The sequence below is a fragment of the Leucopleurus acutus genome (genome assembly GCF_964270905.1).
Source record: "Leucopleurus acutus genome assembly, chromosome: 3".
NCBI classification, from domain to species: domain Eukaryota; kingdom Metazoa; phylum Chordata; class Mammalia; order Artiodactyla; family Delphinidae; genus Leucopleurus; species Leucopleurus acutus.
The window spans coordinates 74,733,890-74,753,253 of NC_139145.1; the positions used below are offsets into that span (position 1 = coordinate 74,733,890).

The window sequence follows — 19,364 nt, forward strand, 5'->3', positions numbered from 1 at the left end:
AGAAGGGAACTCCTCTTGAAAAAATTAGCTGTTCAGGGCGGTCTTTTCTAACCACAACCCTCTCCGTGGCTCCTCCTCTCAAGGTTTCCTTGTCTGGGCTATTTTCACCTATTTTTTGCAGAAATGCCCCACACTCAGGAGGGCCTCCCAGGCTTCCCCTGGAGGTACGAGGAAGGAAGGTGAAAGTGCCTAGAATGGTCTTGACAGTGGGGCTTGGCACTGTTTTTGCTCACATATTCAATACTTTCAGAGACACAACAAAAAATTACTGGAAGCCTAATACCTTATATTCAGCCTCATACTGAAGAACTTTATTTTCGTGGTTTTTTTTAAGCTAAAATGTTATTGAAAACAAAATTTTCTCACTAGCCGCTTCAGAACAATATACTGTATTATGAAGCTCCGTACATTTTAAATGTTTTTGAAATCTTGACAGGACACTGTTAAGTCCCCATTTCTTTTTCCCCTTGAATTTTGAATTTTAAACCATCTTCTTCCACTTCCAGGTTCTTCTGCATCAAGACCGGGCTGCTGGATGGAAGGAGCCGTGAGAAAAGTGCACGAGAAATCATAAGTGTGGAAAACACAGAAATGGAGCACCCGTGGGGCTGAAGATGGCCTGGACTCAGCGAAGGCTCTGGCTCCCGAATCTGTGGTCCCTGCTGGGCAGCCTGAGGCAGGCCAGGCCAAACTGAAACAGCAGGAAGAGGGCTGTACAATGGGTCCCCTTGAATCATGCTACTAAAAAAGGTGCAACGAGAAACGAGTCCCTGTGCATTCTTAGTCACAACTGTGGGCAGAAGAACCCATCCGATTCCTCCCTTTGGTATTAAATAACAGTTTAAAAAAGCTTTTTAGAAACAAAGCAAATACACGGTGGGACTGGAAATGTGAGCCATCCCAGGTTAGTCGTCCACTGAAATGAGTCTCATCCCTAGTCATAAATAAATAATCTCTCTCCTGGTCTGACTTCCACGCCAGGATCAATATCTCTTAACATCTTACTTATTTTATTACTGCTTGTGGTTTTCCGGGACTGATTGAAAGTTGCTCAGAGGAAATCTTTGGTTTTGCTTAAGTGTCCGTGACATTTAATCATGACTTTCCTTGAAGTTTAATTCCAACCAGTCAATCAGTTAATCCACTTCGATTGATTCTGGGCTCTCGGTTATTGGCTTGCACTCATTGGGCATCCGCTGGTGTCGGCTCAGCTGGGTGGCCTGCGTGAAGCTCCTCTCACACCTCTCGCACCTGGTGGAGGCAAGAGAGAAAATTGAGACCAGGGAGCAGGGCCTGCAGGTTGATGGACTTCCTCTCATCCTGCCTAATCAGAACAGACACTCCAAAGTGGCTTCAGATTTCACTGGCTCAAGAGGTTTAATTGGTGGCTCCTTCCAAGGCCTGGATGCCTGTGATGGGACAAAGCCCGGCTGATGCAGAACAGAGGGATCTGTCAATAGGCAGAGGGAAGGTGATTTCTCCAGAGAGCCCTGTCCTGCTGCAGCTCTGATCACTGTCAGTTCAAATAGATAAAGAACAAAAAGAGATTTTTAGGAGTGAGCCATCAAAGCAGCAGCTTGTCTGCAGTTTTCTGCTCCATAACCCCAAAGAGAAATTGATGACAAATAGAATTTCACCTGCTGCTAATTTAAAGTTGGGACTTCTACTCCCCTCAGCACAGCAGCCAGAGAGCCATCATCTTTGAATTCGGAAACTGGAAGAAGCAGTGCATTAGTTTTCAGTGACTGTGGTGGGTGGGTGTGGGTGACCACTTTGGGGCAAAAGCTAGAGTATCACAGCCCCACCGAAGTTAGGGTTAAAAAATGTTTGCATTGGGATAGGGGACTCAGAAAAACCCGAAATCAGCCAATGTTTGTGTGCTTCAAATTCACCTCTACAAGGCACAGCAGGAAGAATGTACACGTGGGCCGTAATTAAGGGTTGGTGTGTCTGATAAGGAGAACACTGGCATCGCACTTCAGGAATAGCTCCTCCTCTCCTTAACTTAAAAAAAATGCTAACCTAGAGACCCTGGGCCTAAGCCATCTTCCCTGCAACACACACTGACTAGCTTGATGGCTACACAACCTTCAAAACACACACACGCACACTGCTGCAGCAAGCTGGGCACGGACAGTGGCTTCCCTGTCACTATTCCACTTGTCTGGGCTGCCTGGAGCACTGGCCGAGCACCCATTGGGGCACAGCAGCCCCCTCAGCACTCCCCCTAATGTCCTCTCCTGAAACCTTAAAAGGAAAAGATACTCAGGAGAGCTGCAGACAGTTGTTCTTCTTTTAAATAATGCAACCTTCGGTCTCAGGTCCCTGCACTAGTAGGGCTGTGGTAAAGCCATCAGAAGAAAATCCACACACGCCCAATCACTTGCCACGTGCCCCGCTACCCGGTAGGCAGCCCTGTCTTTTTCCTTTTGAGTAAATTATACAAAGTGCCTTGCCAGGGAAATAATTACCTATAAAAATAAAACACATCTATCCCTACTAGGGAGTCTTGCATATGTTTTATCGTTGGGAGGCTGGAGCTTGACTATCACGCTTGGATTTTTCAGGGCTCCTGCACCAGCTGAATGTGTCAGCATGAGGAAGTTGTGTTTCTTCAATTGTCTTTCGGGGGATATTTTTAGCAGCCTGTTCCACTGTTAAAAACTGCACTGTGATCTTGACAAATGTATAATGTCAGCTTTAATGTATCAGACCTATCAGCTCAATGAAAATAACTCAGAAGTATTGATCAGCTAATGATTTTTGGTGTATTCATTAACATCCATGGGCAGCTCATCCCCTCTCCAGAGCTCCTGAAGTGCTGATGACATGCTAGTGAATTGCTGATTGTTTATTAGAAAACTGATTAGTTACTAAATTAGTGTGTCAAAATATACTACCTTTCACTGCTTGACAAACTTTCAAATTATTCTATTCCTTTTTTAAAATTGTGAAGCTCTAGAATCAATTTCAAGGAGAGAATAGTTTCAAAAATTATAAGTTATGACTAGTTACCTAGGTCATGTTTTTGCACCTTTGATCTTGTGTATCAGAATATAAAGAATTCAGAAGTGGGAGGTGTAGTGCTTCACATAAGGCAAATGTGTATGGCTATATGTAATATTAAACACCCAGATTGGGCAGAGACAGTAAGAGGGGAGTTAACATTTTTCTCCTGTGTTTGCCTAACTGCCTCACAGATATTTACACTCATGGAACCATTTGTTGTCATAGTCAGGAAGTTTACTAAGTCTATAGGGCTCTCCTGAGATCATCACTGAAAAATCATCTCTAGGGCCATCTGCTCACCAAGTGTGAGTAAAAACACATGCAGATGTGTAGAAAATTACCTTAACTTAGATCCTTTTCCTAGGAATTTCCCCTTCTTGAGGAAAGTGGGCTACTAGAAATAATACCTACGTGTGTTGGTAATGATAAGAATGTAATTTGTATAATTAAGGATATAAAGAGAACTTGATGTAAAAATATTTTTAAATAAGGGGAGAGCCTCAGTTTTATGTTCATCATCTTTAATTTCAGAACAAAAATCCCTTCACAAATTATTTTCATGGCTTAATGGAACACATCAGAAGGACAGACTCAATGCAAATGCTTAGGTTCTGGCGGGTCAGAGTTGGACTTCAGCTGTGTTGGCACGGAATTAACCCTGAACTACAATCCCAGCCAAGTGACTGGTCGCGGGCACCTCCAAGCCTGGATTTCATGCGGTTTAGCAGAATAAGAAAGAGAGAAAGATGCGGGTAATGATCCAGGAGACTAAAACGGCTCTGGCACACAGGGTCTTCCTCTCAGTGCTGACGTCACAGCCTTTAAGGAAACATTGCAGGAACAGTGAAGTGGAAAGCCATCCAAATATTTCAGCAAAGAGAAATTCCCCAACTTTCTGCCAGTGTGGGCATCTTAATGAGGCTTGAGTTCCTTTTAGATTTGAGATCATCCTTTACTTAATGTGATAGTCGACTGGCTTATAGGTACAGAGGGAGCTTAACAATCGTCATCTGAAACTGACAGATGTGCAAAACGATGTCAAGTTCTGTTCACAGAAAACCTACAGGAAGCTTTCTTTCTGGTCCTCTATGGCCTGTCACCAAATATTTCCTGAATGAAACCAAATTGCTTCGTACGTATGATGTGCTTAATGCATTTTACTGATGTGTGTTTTTGGTTTGCTTTGATTTTGCCTAGATCTTGCTAAAATATCAGATGCTCTTTGGAATATTCTTTGATTATGTTTATACTGAGCCAAACTGTCTTCACTTAAGGCACAAACTTAGTGGTATTTCCCCTGCTTCTAATGAAGACGAAGAAAAGAAACTCTCCTATGGAAAGTCCTGGTCTTCCCAGGCGCAAAGGCCAGGCATCAAGCAGCTCACATGGATCCTGGGCAGAGCAGCCTCTCTGAGATGTTGAGAGATTATGTTTAGTAACAGAGAAGGAGAAAGGGTTCTCACTGTAAAGAGTAAGTTTGAGACTGACAACCTCCTTCCTTCCCTCCTTCCTTCTTTTCTCTTTTCGATAAAGTGCTTGGCCATTGCTGTGAGATGAAATGATGTCTTGATTTTGTTCCTTGTTCTCCACGACTTCCAGCCTCACAGTACAAACGGAAAGTACAAACTTCAATATGATCCTTTGATATGTGCTTTTCCTATGATCTCCTTCACCTTATAAATTCTGCATCCACAGCCTAGGTTAGCTGCTGACAAGCCCATGATCTACCTAGAGCATGGGGGATGGAGTCTTTCAGTGGCATTTCAGCCAATCAGATTGTGAGACAAAGCCTGGAGTGAAACTCTCATCTCTTACTGCCAAATCTTCTCCAGGCTTCTTGTATGGCAATAATCTTGATCTGCCCTGAAAAATCACTTTTCAGCAGAAGATTTTAGAAGCTAGAAAAGGCTTTCCCCTGTTGTGGCCTGGCCCCTAACAATCTTGCAAAGGCCTCCCAGGCCCTGGGTGGGTAGGACAATTTGGGGACTGAGCCATTTGGGGCATGGGTTGTGTATCTTTACAAGATTCTTTTCTTTCTTTGCAACATTGTTTCAGCCAATACCCATTAGTTGAAGTAGTAAAATTAACCATTGTGGCAAAATCCATTTTATTGACTAATCTGCAATAAACTTATTTTGAATGTTTGTTTTATAGGCTTGTAAAAGGATATCCTCATAATATTTACAAATGTCCATGGGATGGATATCCATGAGCTATGGTTGGAAGATTCCCAAAATTCCCTTGGGGTAGTTCAATCCTGAATGATCTGGTTGTATACACTGAAGGATTTAGCTTTCCATTTCCTAGAAGACGTTTAAATCTTGCACTTATAAAATACACGTACACTCAGTTCTCCCCTGGCAATATGTTTAACATTTGATAAATTTAAAAAAACAAACTCTACAGCATATGGCTATCCTAATATGAGAAGAAGCAAGAGGAACTAAAACAGGCACAGTGAATCTAATCCAACCAAGTCTGGTGTTTCCTTTTTTGTTTTTCCAGATGAAATCAGGTTATGGTCCCCAAAAATACTTTGAGAAAGGAAAAACGTACAAGTACTAAAGCCCTTCAAATATTAATCTGATGAATTAAAATTAAGTTAAAATGGCACCTCTATTGGAAACAGGACAAAAACAGGATGTTAAAGAAAAAAAAACTGACTGGAGTCAACGAGGTTATACTTAAGTAACACCTTAACATTAATAGAAATCTATTTCCCATGCTGACCCTGAAACCTCTTCAATTAATTACTAAAATCTATTTACACAGCAACAAGATAAAAATCAATCTGATTCCTGGCACTGTATCCATCTGGCTACCCTCTCTAATGTAAGGGGCCAGGAGGATTGTCAGTCCTCCCGCGTCTCTGCTTTTGAAGAGCTCTCTTGCTCAAAGGCACAGGGAATGTGCCATTGTCATCTTCTACATCTAGAACAGTGGTGAAACCAGAATCTGTGAACCCCCGAGGGCCTAGGGGAAATGACAAAGCCCACTGTGCAGACACAGACACCTGCCACAGGGAACTCCAGGACTGTGCTAACCTACCCGGCCCTTAAGGGTATATTTTAAAAAAGGGCCCCTTAGGGCTATGGCAGCCCCAGAGGGCACAGCTTGGCTGGCGTAGTACAGGCTGGATTTTTAGACCCCATCCAGTGCCCTCAGCCAGATGCCTTTATGCAGTAAATAAGCCCCACCTGTGTACACAGACAAAAATTAAAACTTTTCACTATTAATTAATATCATAAATTAAACCTCAATGGAAAACAGTTAAGAATAATGAATAAAGGTAACTAATTCATGGGGAGGTGGGTAAAGATGACAGCCTTTTATGAGCCTCTCCCTCTCCTGGCAGACACCGAGGCAGGCAGGACCCAGACCAGCAGGACTCTGCCCCCCCAAGCTGAGCCCGGTCTCAGGCCGAGCACCATGGCAACTGCATGCTACGCCAGCAGGTCCAGAGGGAAAAGCATGGGTAATGAGACTCTGGGAAGACTCCTTGGCTGAGACCAAGAAAGGGGATTCACCTCCTACTGCCTGAATCATTTCCTTTCTCGCTTGATCTTGTCCTACAGAAGGTAAATAGGCTGTTCATCCATGCCCTTTTCATGTTCCTCCTTCATCAAGGAAAGTCATTATGGCAAATGAGGAAAGAGAGATATAAGAGAGTTGAACAAAAAAGAGTCTATCACACAGACAGTAAAATCTGCTCTGAGATGACCAACCACTCACCCAAGCTGGCTCACCCTCCCAAGCCTTTCCATGTCCCACATGGGCTACCAGAAAGCCTCCTTTCCTTTGTATGTCTGGAAAACTCCTACTCATCATTCAAAACACATCTTAAACATCATCTTCTCCAGATAACACTGATTACTCCACTTTCGTGCTACCCCGAAACACTGTATATACATGCCTTATTGTTTTTCACTTTTGCACCCTTCACCCTAGGTGCTAATACTTGCTTATTAATTGGGCTTCCCCATAAACTATGAGGTCTTCAAAGACTAGGGGGCTGAGTTTCATTCACCTTTATATCTCTTGTGCCTAGCAGGGTGCCTAGTACAAAAGAAGGTGTTCAATAAATATCTGCTGAATGAATGAACACATATATACATGAATGAATGAATGAGTGAGCAAGTGAATGAAGAGACCATCTTGCAGGATTCAGATGTCCACCGTTTTCATGACTGTGCTATATCTAGAAACATAGTCTCTCGCTCAGGTGCCCTTACCTTGCCAAAGCCCTTGGAATTCCGTTCTCTTTCCACATTCCCTGAATCCTCAAGGACTCAGACATGCCCTGTGTTTGGTTTGGTTTTTCTTTTTTGCATTAACATGATAAGTCTGAGATCCAAAGGGCACGCTGAAAAGCTACCAATTGGCTGCTATAATAGATTCAAACCCCCTTAACAAATATAAAAGAGGAGGAAATCGTTCATCAGAATCCTAAAGGGTTCAGATTTCCCAAGAGACGATTCATTCAGCTGTCCTCGATTGTGGCCACCTCGCTGATGGTCAGGGGACTTGCTTGCTGATGGCCAGAGATGGTATTCTGCATGCCTCCTAGCTCAAATTCTAGAAGCACAGACCCTCAGAAACCAGAAAGAATCTTAAAGTTACTTACTCCTACTTCCTGATTTTACTGGTGAGAAAACAGACCACGAAGAACGTCTCACGTCCAAGGTTGCACAGCTCAACCCAGGAGCAGTGTATAAATTTCCTGACTTCATTTCCCCAGTATCGACCACTAAACAAGCGGGGCCTTTTGCAGCCTGGACGCTGACTTTCTAAAACAGCATCCTCCACCAGTTGGCTGAGCCAGGCAGTGCTGGGCCACCTTGTCTGCCGGCTCTCAGGAAAGGCTCAGAGAAAGAAGGGATACGGTGCGAGCCGCTACTTACTTGAAGGGCTTTTCTCCAGTGTGGGTTCGGATGTGGTTGTTGAGCGTGGTGGCCCCAGCAAAGGCACGACCACAGTAGCCACATTTGAAAGGCCGGTCACTGGAGTGAGTGACCACGTGGTTCCTCAGTTCTGAAGGCTGGGAAAAGGACTGGGAGCAGTGGCCGCACTGGTATGGTCTGAAACAAATGAAGACACTGCCTGGTCATTACGTTCTATGTCAGTCAGCAGACGTTAGCATCACGAGGCAAGGGCCAAAACGTTCTGGGGACGTTCTCTCAGTTTCTGTAACAAAGCATAGCACTGGGGCTGCTAGGTTCTCATGGCTATACTTGTTGCCACACGAACAAAATTAACAGAGCTGATGAGAGCCGTTCATTCCCCAAAGAATATGCCTTTCCAGTATTAGCCATACCATTTCAAGAACTCCTATTTCTTGTTTTGAGCCCCACCCCCAGGCAAATATTGGAGCGTTGAGAGTACAGACTTGATGAAGCACAACAGTACAAGAGAAGATATGTAATTGTCTCTCGTAATTCTGGGGCACTTTAACTTTTCAAAGTGCTTTAACATCAATGATCTAGTTTAATCTTTACAATAATCCTCTCAGGGAAAGCGGATGTTATGATCTCTGTCAGTTCAGAAAAGTGAGGATAAACTGTCCTCAAAGGAAATAAGCTCTTGATGCCAAGGTCACTCTAGGGTGACTCTGGACCTTATTCTAAGTCACAGGTAAAGATGCAGGCAAGTCAGCAAGCTGCATGTGTGTTTTAATAGATACTAGACTGTCCTGGGGTCTGTCTATAGCACATCCCCAACTTGGGGTTGTGTGATAGTGCACAGGCCAACACAGGCGTGCACCCAGATTTGTTTCTTTGTAAAAGAAATCCTGACTTCTACTTACTCTCTCCCCGCCCCGACCTAAACTCATATTTATCCACTGGGTCTTTTTTCGTGAACTTCGGCTCCCCAGTTTAATCTGGTAGCAAGCAATGATTTATAGCAGCACAGAAATGACAGGATGTCACTATGCTTGCAGGAGGACTGGGATGCAAAAGCAAATGGAAGGAAGTTGTGACAAATACCTGATAATTAGCAAGATTATCAGAGCGCATTCTTTTCAGCTCATGAGAAAGAAATCAATTTTTGGTTTTCATAAAATAAATTAAAATTCTGTCTTCTCTACAGAAGTTCTTCTGCTTACTTAAGCAGAATCTGGTGAGTGATATAAAACCTGGGGAGTTTTCCCTATTCGAGGCTATTTCATATCATTCCTTGACAGGGCTCTAATTTGTTTATCAAAATTTTTCTTGAGAAAATTAATAATCTGTCATGAGCGATATTAACAGAGCTCAGGAAGCCTTGGTTTGTGGCTCAGAAATTTCTGGCTGCGTTTAGAAAGCCAATGGCAAAAGCAGACTTAATTGCTCTACCTTTAGCAAATGCATAAGCTCCAATGACCAGGAACCAAAATGAAGGGCTAGGAAACAATGGTGACCGAGCATGTACAACAATTCAATTACATGCAAAATAAAGTGTACCCTCTCATTTGTCAAGTGAAGTGCTTAATTGTGGCTACTTGCCTCACTGAACACAAATACGATTATTTTACCAGGCTTCAGCGCACTGAGCACTGATTGTAGAATTTTTTAGCTTGATTAATAGTCTGGGATTGGTCAATAACTCAATACTATACAATTTTAATTACTTACATTTAGAAATCTATCTAACTGCTCTCAAACAAGTTTCAAAGAAATATATATAAGAGTCCTTGGTAAGGAGTTTCTCAAACTTGAAAAATTGCACATGCATTTTATTACAATCATGAAATAAAGCTTTGAAGCCATTAAAATCATATGTAGATGAAAATATCCTTTTGTCAAAATTATTCTTTGTAGTAACCATTAACCTTAAAGGAGTCCTCAAGAAATCATTCTCTCAGGGGTGAATTTTTTAAATGTATTGAAGATTATAAACAAAATAATATACGAATATATGCTATATCCACTGACAATTGATTTTTCTAATAGTGAAGGACCATTAACATTTATTAGCCTCTGGTTATCTATTTTTAATAGCTATCACAATAAACAATTAGCCACTAAATAAAACCAATTAATCTTTTTTTTCTGACTCTGCTGTCAAAAGTTGGGGTGATTTATTTCCTATAGTCAGAAGTCATTCCATCCTTTTTATGCTAATAGTCAAGGTGGCAAAGATTTACACACAGAAGAGATGACCACAGAGAGGCTTATGCTGAATTCTTATATCAAGGTAACACCAATGAAAGGCAAATCAGATTATAAAACATCACCTTGGCCAGTACCAGCCTGAGCGGTATTTGCTAGGTATCCCGTGACAGCTTTTAAAACTTTGCAGAATTCAGCTGACTGAATGGAACAACCTCGAATGGGCGAGATGGGAGAAGTGAGTCCTGCTTTAGCCTCTGGCCCCAATTAGCTGTGGGACTTGACAAGTCGCCCAACATCCCTGACTCTCCATCTCCTCATCTCTCTGGTAAGCAGGATGGACTGAACTAGATGCCCTCTCACATCCCATCATGTTCTGCTCCTGCTTTCAGATAATCAACAAGCACGTGCCACCTAAGGATCTGTCCAAGACATGGCCTCACAGTAGACAGCATCGACGATGTGACCTCCATCCTCCATCGTGTGTACCAGCCAGTGCCCTGCAGGGAGAGCTCTCCACGGTTTTGTGTGTCTAGTCATTCTAACTAGAATACAGACCATTTAAACTTACTTGGTAAACAGTTGAGAATTCAGAGCAAGAAGAAAATCTAGTACCAAAATACAAGACCCAACTTTAGTTGATCTCAAAAAACAAAGTGATATCCCTTTAATCCTGGTACCTTAAAGAGTTAAGATTTTGGAGCATATGGTCATATTCACCATCACAGAAACTGATTCCATGTAGAATTTAGAACTAAAATGTGTACTCTATTTGCCACTGTGTTAACAGATTCTCTCTCTCAGCCTAGAAATATATGCAAAGTTAGGCCTCAGAAAATACAGACAAGATACTTCTTTCCCTAGATTTTCAATATTTCCTAAAAATGAATAAAAGGAAATGCTCAAAAAGTAATTTTAACATTAATTGTATCCTAGAGTTCACCTAAGGGCATAGGAATACATTCAAGACAGAATGAAATCTTCAAACCCAAGAGCAGGGCTTACTTAGAAAACATCATCATCACCATAGAATCTCAGACATCACAACTTCTTTTGGGACAACTGACCACAGGATTTAAGACTCTGTATGGATGTTTTTAGTAGCACACCCTGACTCCTCACCTCTCAGGTTACAGCTAAAGGGCTTTGGGGGCACAGAATCAGTTGCCATTACTCAGCTTTTTATTGTGATGACTAACATTCTCATTAACTTTTCAAGGTCTGGTCAAAGGGTCAATACTGTGGTGGGGGAGTGGCAGGTACAAACTACTGGGTGTGAGATAGGCTCCAGGATGCATTGTACAACATGGGGAATAGAGCCAATATTTTGTAATAACTGTAAATGGAGTGTAACCTTTAAAAATTGGATATTATAAAAAAAGACTCATAGAATAAAGGGTGGGGTTTGAAAAGTTCTACAAATACTAAAGGGATAAAAAAGTGAAAAAATAAAAGAAAATATCATCATCAACCAAAAAAAATTAAAAAGTAAGCCTTAATTTATTAAACTTTTGGATACAATCAATTTCAAATCCCAAGTTCTGCTCCCTTTGATGTGTCATACCAGAGGCAGCCCAGGAGGACTGGCATAGTCAAGTGCTGTGTTCAGCTTCACTCTTTGTAGGATCTCATGTCATTCAGCAGCTAAATGCGACTCTCCTTTCTAAAGCACCTTGATTCTTTCCAAGTCATCATACACATACAGCATTTTATTATTCTCAAAACAAATGCAATGAGCATTCTTCACAAAGAGATAACATTTCATAACCAGTAAAAGCTTTTGGCGGTGTTTTTTTGTTTTTTTTTTTAACACTACTTGAGATATCTAGCAGTGCTGTCAATGACGGAAGTGTTCTATAACTACACTATCCAATATGGGAACCCCTAGCCACAAGCAGCTACTGAGCACTGGAAATGCGGCTAGGGTGACTGAGAAACTGAAGTATTATTTTACTTAACTTTGATTAATTTAAATTTAAATAGCCTCGTGTGGCTTGTTCCAACACAGAAATATCAAGCTTCACGAAAAACTAGAATGTGCTCTGTCCTCAACAATGAAATATCTAAAAAACAGACAAAGCCTGGGTCGATTTAGTTAGCGTATATCAATGCCAGTAGATTTTTAAGCAAAAAGAAAGCAGCAAGACAATTTTGTATGTCCCCTGGCATTCTCTGTAACTGGTGGCTCCTCTGCTAAAGATGACTCCAGTAAAATGTGCAATTCATTTACTTTGAGTCTGTAATTGGTTTGTTGTACACATAGGAAAAGGATGAAACATTTAACAAAATTAAGTGTGGTTTGGTTTAATATATTATTAATCCTTCTTTGATTTTTCTTTCATGGCATGAAAGCCTCCAGGACAAAAGTTGTTCAGTTGGGCCCACAGTTGAGCAAGTTGGGCCTTTCTCCCCGTCAGTCAAGCCCAAGTGCACATCTCCCGAGACTTCATACGGGGCGTTACTTAGGTCCACTGCTAGCTGTGTGGAGTGAGAAAAGAACTAAGCTCTATGTAAGGAGAAAAAGATTTCAGGAAAGTGGCTCAAGTATGCAGCCGAAACACTGGGAGAACATGGAAAGAAGGTAACCTTCACACTTGGGGGAGGGGGAAACAATGGAACACGAGAACACTGACACATTCCAAAGAAACTATTATGGTGATGGATTATCTCCAGGCTCCTCCCACCAAACGGCTCCTTCTAGAGTTATCTTCCCCTCTGGTACCACCACACCCAATTATAAACAAGGATACTCAAAACATAAATGTGAATGGCTGACAGTATGCCCAGGAGGCTAAAGGCAAACTTTCCCCAGGTAGCACAATCAGAAAGGAAAGGAAAAGGATGCAAAATAAAGATAAGCACTAAAAAGACATTCTGCAGAAAATAAAAAGAACATATTCATCAGAAAATAATCCACTATGATTGAAGGCATTGCTTACCCCTTTCTCGACTGCCCCTGCCCCCAAATGGGACTGTTGAGAGTTTCTGTAGCAGAAAAACAGAAGAGAAAAGGGATTTCTAATTCCTGTTTCAGGCACAAGTCAGTCAAGCTGCCCTGGCCCAGGTAATAAGCTTATGCCAAACCTCAAATGTTTATGAGGTCCCTAAGTCCCTAGTCCTTAGTCTAGATCTAGGTTAATCTAGATTCCGACAGCTTCTTCCCTTTGAATTCACTCAGGAAAGAAAAAGTCAGTAGCTTGAGAAAAAAGAAGAAGAGACTTTTGGTTTTGTATGTTTAATATTAACAGAATAAAATCAAGAAATAACGATTCTGTGCCTCCTGGGCTCTCATACGGGTGTATTTTTATCTTTAATGCTAATTCCTACTTTGAAAGGTCAAATGGAATTTTTTTCTGCGTTCAATGTAAATAACACGGTAGTGAAAAATGGTAATGCCGACAACCCAGGGTATCCTCGGATCTCCTTCCTTTATATCAAGGCATAGACTTACTGATGGTCCCTCACATGAAAAAGCTCACAAATAAAGACACACACAGTCTCTTTCATGAAGGTTCAAATGTCTTGGGTTTCATGGCCAAATATTCAGTGTGCTGAGTGAAAAATCTTTTGGACCTAAGATTCGGGGGCCTGTTTCAAATTTGGACGTGTTTGAAACTCTAACCTGTTTACTTTCTGACTTTGTCTTCTGTGTCTCCCTTTCTTGCCTCTAGTTCTAGCAAGATTTTCCTAGCAAAATAAAACGTTTGAGTTTTTCAAATAGAAGGGAAATGGTTTCTGACTGGCAGGTTCTAAGCTTTTTCACTGTATATGGCTGAATGGGCACAAACCGCCAAAGACTAAAAGCCACCGAATATATGGAGTCAATCGCTAAAGAAAATATGTATATTCAGCAGTTGTAAGTCTCCACATGGATAATAAGAGGAATGACTCCAAATTTCACAACCGTGCACAAATTGATGTTCCATTTTAGTTCTGCATGTTTCTCCTCTTTAGCAATTCACCTGTGTGGTCAAGAATTAGGGAAAGTATCTTGTACTTCAAAACTTGCCGGTACCAGGAGAGCATGCTAGGTTCTAGAACACCATACAGAACCTATATGCTAAAAGCAAATTGCGTAACTCAATGAAATTATGTATCTCAGTGAAACTAGTGGGTCAAAGAGACTGGGCATCTCTATTTCCCTTATCTCCAGTAATCAACTCAGATGTGATGGAGTAATTCAAGCATCTCCCCATTACTAGTAAGAAACATTGTACTTTCTTACTCTGCCTATAAAGGGACTAATTCTTTGAACTCATAATTCTTAGTTTTAACTTATTCATGAATGACGGTGAATCATACCGCCTCTCAAGTCTTCACCAACAAAGCACAGGGAAGAGAGAAGTAGGAATCCACTGCTTTAATAATTTGATTCCACCCTGGTGATCTACCTGAATATCAAGCACATTACTTCACCTCATCTGGGAACCTGGCCAAACGACACCTGGGCATCTGCATCAAATAAGCCCACCAGGGTCTCGCACTGGATGGGAGTCTCAAGCCACTTGGATTTTTGCCAGTAACTCTAGATTAGCTTGGAATCAGCGATGACCTAACAGTCCCTCGTGGAAGTCTATTTTGTACATGTAAGTTTTCTAATTTGTAGGGTACTTTTCTGACAAGATTACATAGATGCTTTATAAATTCTGACATTATTATTTGACAGAACAGACATCATAGGGACTTAAAGCATAATCCACATACGGTTTTCGAAGTGTAACTGGGGTCAGACAAAACAGTCTGTTTTGCTAACTTTCTGTTTACCAAGACATATTTTCATTGTTTTATATGACATTCAGCATGAAACTGTATCATACCCAAAGCTAAGCTTTCAGTTCCTGTATCCAGAAACTTTCAACTATCATTTCATCTTACCTTGTATGTTCAGTTACTATGACCACAATGAACCTGTGCAAATAACAGATCCATACACCTAAACTCATTCAATTCAAAAAGCAAGTTTATAACAAGATTTTAATGCATTTCTATATTAAAAAAATAAAATGCTTTGCAAACTCTGAATAGATGTATCTTGAGGCTATCTGTATACTTGCAAGGAAGGCAGACTTTAAAAAAAAAAAAACCCTGTTGGAGTAAGGAAAACATTTTCAAAACTTTTGTGTCCCCTCTAAAGCCAGTAGTACTAAGATATGCAGAAGTCCGTGGATATTTTCACCAGGGGACTCTCCTATCGAAGGTAAAAGATTATAAAGACACAACCGCCTTAACAGCTGTAATACAAATGCTTCAACATCAATCGGTCACAGCAATGCTTGATGCCAAGCAAGTAGTTTCTAGAATGGCACAAATAAAAATATATACACATGTAAATGTGCACATGTACCCTAAAATGGATCATTATTATTTCTGAAAAGATTCACCCCCTCTCCACCACACTTCTATCCTCCCTGCCTGCTTGGGTTCGAGTACACTGTCATATCCTGCAGAGCTGGGAGGGGAGAGTTGGATGTATATCATAAGGCAAGGAGAGCTGAGTGGCTTAAGGTTAATCAGTGGCCAAATTAAGAAAATAATTCTGGAGTCCTGCTTTCAAGTCTCCTATCCTACTTCCAAAATTTACGTTCTGCTTTTATATTCAAAATATTCTTAGATATTTGGTGTTTAATCAAATTTTCATAGGATGTGAAGGGGAGATAAAACACTGTCCTTTCTTATTGAATTAATTTGATTTTTGTCTTTTGCACTCCCAGCTATCAAGACTGTCGAATAAACCAGTTTTGACTCATAAATAATAGTTCCATTATATCTACTGTGCCACTCGTCAGAGTACCTGAAATTTTAATTCACTTGTTCAGCTAAATTTCATCCTCAGTTCATGGCCATAAAATTCTTTATTGACAAACTTTCAAAGCAACTTTGACTCTGAGGTATCTAGTCAACATTTTTCTTCTGTGTGGATATTAGTTTATTGAATAAGTGGCATCTGTTTTCCTCCACATCACTAGCAGAGTAGGTATTTCCTTTTGACAGCTTTGCAGGATTTATGGGTTTGCATGCTCTGAAGAAAAATAGTACTAAGCAAAAAATTCCAATTCATTACCTCTTAGTACTTAATTAAGTTCATACTCACGGCACACTGGAGGTGAACCCTGAGACGACTGAACAGCAGCAGAGCAGCCAGCTATATTATCTTTGGAAGACAGAGAGGATTCTAATTATCCTGACCTCATTTTTCCATCTATGATATTCATCAATGTGCCTTCTATTTTGCCTCCCGTTAGACCTGGGCAGAGCTGTTTGGAAAGCGACAGCAGATTCCTTTCTGCAGCCACTGTTCATGCAGCCCTTCTACACAATAAAGCCAAAGAGGGGCCCAACATTACTCTATGACCTTCCAGAATGCAGACCTCTGATCACAGAGTTCTCCCCGAGGTGTGACTGGAGGAGGCGACAGGAAGGCAAGCAGTGAGTCTCAGAAGCAAACACAGCTGGCGAGCAATGAGAGGTGGGGTTACCTGTCGGGGTTCTGCGTGCACACGTGCATCTGTAACAGGATCCTCTGTGTGAAAGTCTTAAAGCACTGCCCGCACTTCCAAAGATGCCAGTCACTGAACTCCGAGTGGAGCTGGCTGGTGGAGGTTGGGCTTGCAAGGACTCGCTGGTTTTTCACGTTGATTTGATTAAATCCTGATTCCATGGGCCCAGACTTATCCAGGAGGGAGAAGTTCCTGCCGCACGGAGTCTGTGGGAAGACGACGGAGCGCTGCTGGGCGGCGGTGGAGAGTTTGCTGCTCTTGTTGAAGGGCTGCAGGGGGTCCTGTCTGCACATGGCTTCCATGACCGTCGAGGGGACATTTACTGGGAGAATAGCAAGGGGTTGAGAAGATCAGTTTTATTAGCCCTTCAAATAAGCATGATAACACACACTTCTAAAAAATTCCTATAAGTCAACAGTTTAAAAATTGGTTTTTCTGGACTCAGAATGGACATAGAGCAGACAATTTGATTTAAGGGGACAAGCACAATTACCACAAATGAACTCATTCAATGTCTATATTTATTAAGCACCTATTTTCTGCTTGAGATTTTTCATACATGGTCTTTGCCCTCACAGAGCTCACTTATGACTTGAGATAAAAAGACTCCATAACGAGGCTCCACAATGCAGCCTAGATTTGGGGGTTCTCAGATAGGAGGTACAGCAAGAGACAGGGAGAGAAAGGTGGGGCTCCCCAGAGAGGGTGGCCTTGAGCAGAGAAGGTAGATTCAAGCCTTCAGGATTTCAGGCCTTCCATCCAACCCTGCCAGCACAAAACAGGTTTTCAAGAAAAACTGGCTGAAGAGATGAAGGCAACCCTATGAAAGACGCCTGGAGACAGAAGTCTGGCACGCTGGTGGGATGGCACGGGAATTGAGCTGACCGATCACAGCGTGGGCTTTCGGGGGGCAGATCTCAGAGGGCCTTTAATGTCCAAATAAATAAACAGAAGACTTCAGGCCTAAGAAATAGACACTGACTGTTTCTGACCAGAGGAACAGCAAGAAAAGAGTCAGTGTTCAGGAAGGGCCTGAGTGAGGCACGATGCACAGACAGGGTGCGGTGTGTAAGGTAAGAGTGGGAGGTGACAGAGTATGCAATCTTGGAGCTCGGTGCTTGACCCTCGGGGTTTGGAATCAGAAAGATCTATGGAGTTACGCAATCTCCCTGTGCCTCTCTTTCATCATCTGTAAAATGAGGACAATGGAAGTAATCATCCTAACAGTAATAGCATTATGGCTTAGAGGTCGAGACGGCCTAAACTTAAACTCCACTATTCACAGTTGTCCCTTCGTATCCAATGGGGGTTGGTTCCAGAGCCCTCGCAGATACCAAAATCTGTAGATGCTCGAGTCCCGTATATAAAATGGCACGGTATTTGCATATAATCTACTCATATCCTGCCGGATACTTTAAATCACCTCTGGATTAGTTATAATATCTAATACCAGGTAAATGCTATGTAAATAGTTGCCAGCATGCAACAAATTCAAGTTTTGCTTTGTGGCACTTTCTGGAAATTTTTTCCCAAATATTTTCCATCTGTGGTTGGTTGAATCTGCGGATGCAGACCCTTGGATATAGAAGGCTGACTGTAATACCTCTGTGACTGTGGGAAAACATAGAACATCTGAATCCACAGTTTAGTCCTTGGTAAAATGTAAAGTGGTTACTGGAAGGACTGGGTGCGATAATGCATAGACAGCAGCCAGTAAATGCTATCGTTGCCACTCGGTAGATGTTGAGCTCTAGGAGCCCTGGCTTCCTTATCTTTAAACCCCCTTTTATGCAGTTTAAATGAGATACTGAAAGTGCTCATCACAGGGCCTACCATCAACAACAGCCACCATTCTTATTCTAGAAGAAGAGACTGGAATGAAGGGAGATGGATTCAAGCATGGGTGGTGGCAGTGGGAGTGGGGAAAGAATTAAAAGAAACATTTTTGAGGAGGGAACCCTAATATACATGAAATTTTTCTTTCTTTTTTTTTTTAAGTTGCCATTGTGTTAATAATATATATCATGTATTCACTGGTCAACCCACAGGTTCAGAGGTAATTAGAACCTAATATGCTTAAAAACTGTTATTTTTTTAAGTAACCACTCTGTCAATAAAATGTATTTCTTGGTATTTCAGAGATCATAGAGATTAAAGGTTACAGGGTGGTCAAGAGAGGGAAATTAGAGACCAAAAAGTTTAAAAAGGATGACTGGCAAAAAGGTTAGTGATGGGAAGTAAACTATGGCTGTTGGTCACTAGTTCAAGGCCACGTGGAGGAAATACATGAACTGGGAGCTCTCATTCTTTCCTGACATGGACCATCTCTGAGAGTCCTACGAAGCACGAAGACTCAGGCGTCCTCAACTACAAAAAGAGAGTGATAGGGGACCGTGACCGCCAGGAGGCTCCACGCCTGAGTGGACAGGTAGACACCACGTGTGGAGGTTAATGGGCTGCCACAAGGACTCTTCAACTCTGAGTGTTCTACACAATCACATGTATTTGATGAATCCAACAAAAGGAATAGCTCATCCTACAGGGTTCTGTTGGCCTGGCCCATCCTGTCTTAGGAAGGAGAAATAAAACAAGAGACTCACAGACCAGGGGAGAGCCTAGGTTGTCTAGTTGGCAGTTCTTTTCCCTGAATGCATATTAGACTCACAGGGGAGATTTTTTTTTTAAATACCAGAATCTCTTGGTAGGGCCTAGGCATCTGCATTTTTTGAAATTCCCCAAGTACTTCTAATATACAATCAGAGATGAGAAC

The 19,364-nt window shown here is 41.7% G+C and overlaps 1 protein-coding gene across 1 annotated transcript in view; it reads right to left on the reverse strand.

Annotated features, from left to right (window-relative positions):
• Window positions 1-1,136: 1,136 nt before the first annotated feature.
• The window catches only part of PRDM6 (PR/SET domain 6), a gene marked incomplete at both ends in the record, with an annotated part of 98,922 nt that continues 80,694 nt past the window's right edge, over window positions 1,137-19,364 (reverse strand). The window contains 3 exons of the mRNA XM_082835658.1: window positions 1,137-1,251; window positions 7,911-8,087; window positions 16,574-16,916. Of these exons, the coding sequence (XP_082691784.1) occupies window positions 1,137-1,251; window positions 7,911-8,087; window positions 16,574-16,916 (635 nt within the window). The remainder of the gene's footprint in view (window positions 1,252-7,910; window positions 8,088-16,573; window positions 16,917-19,364) is intronic.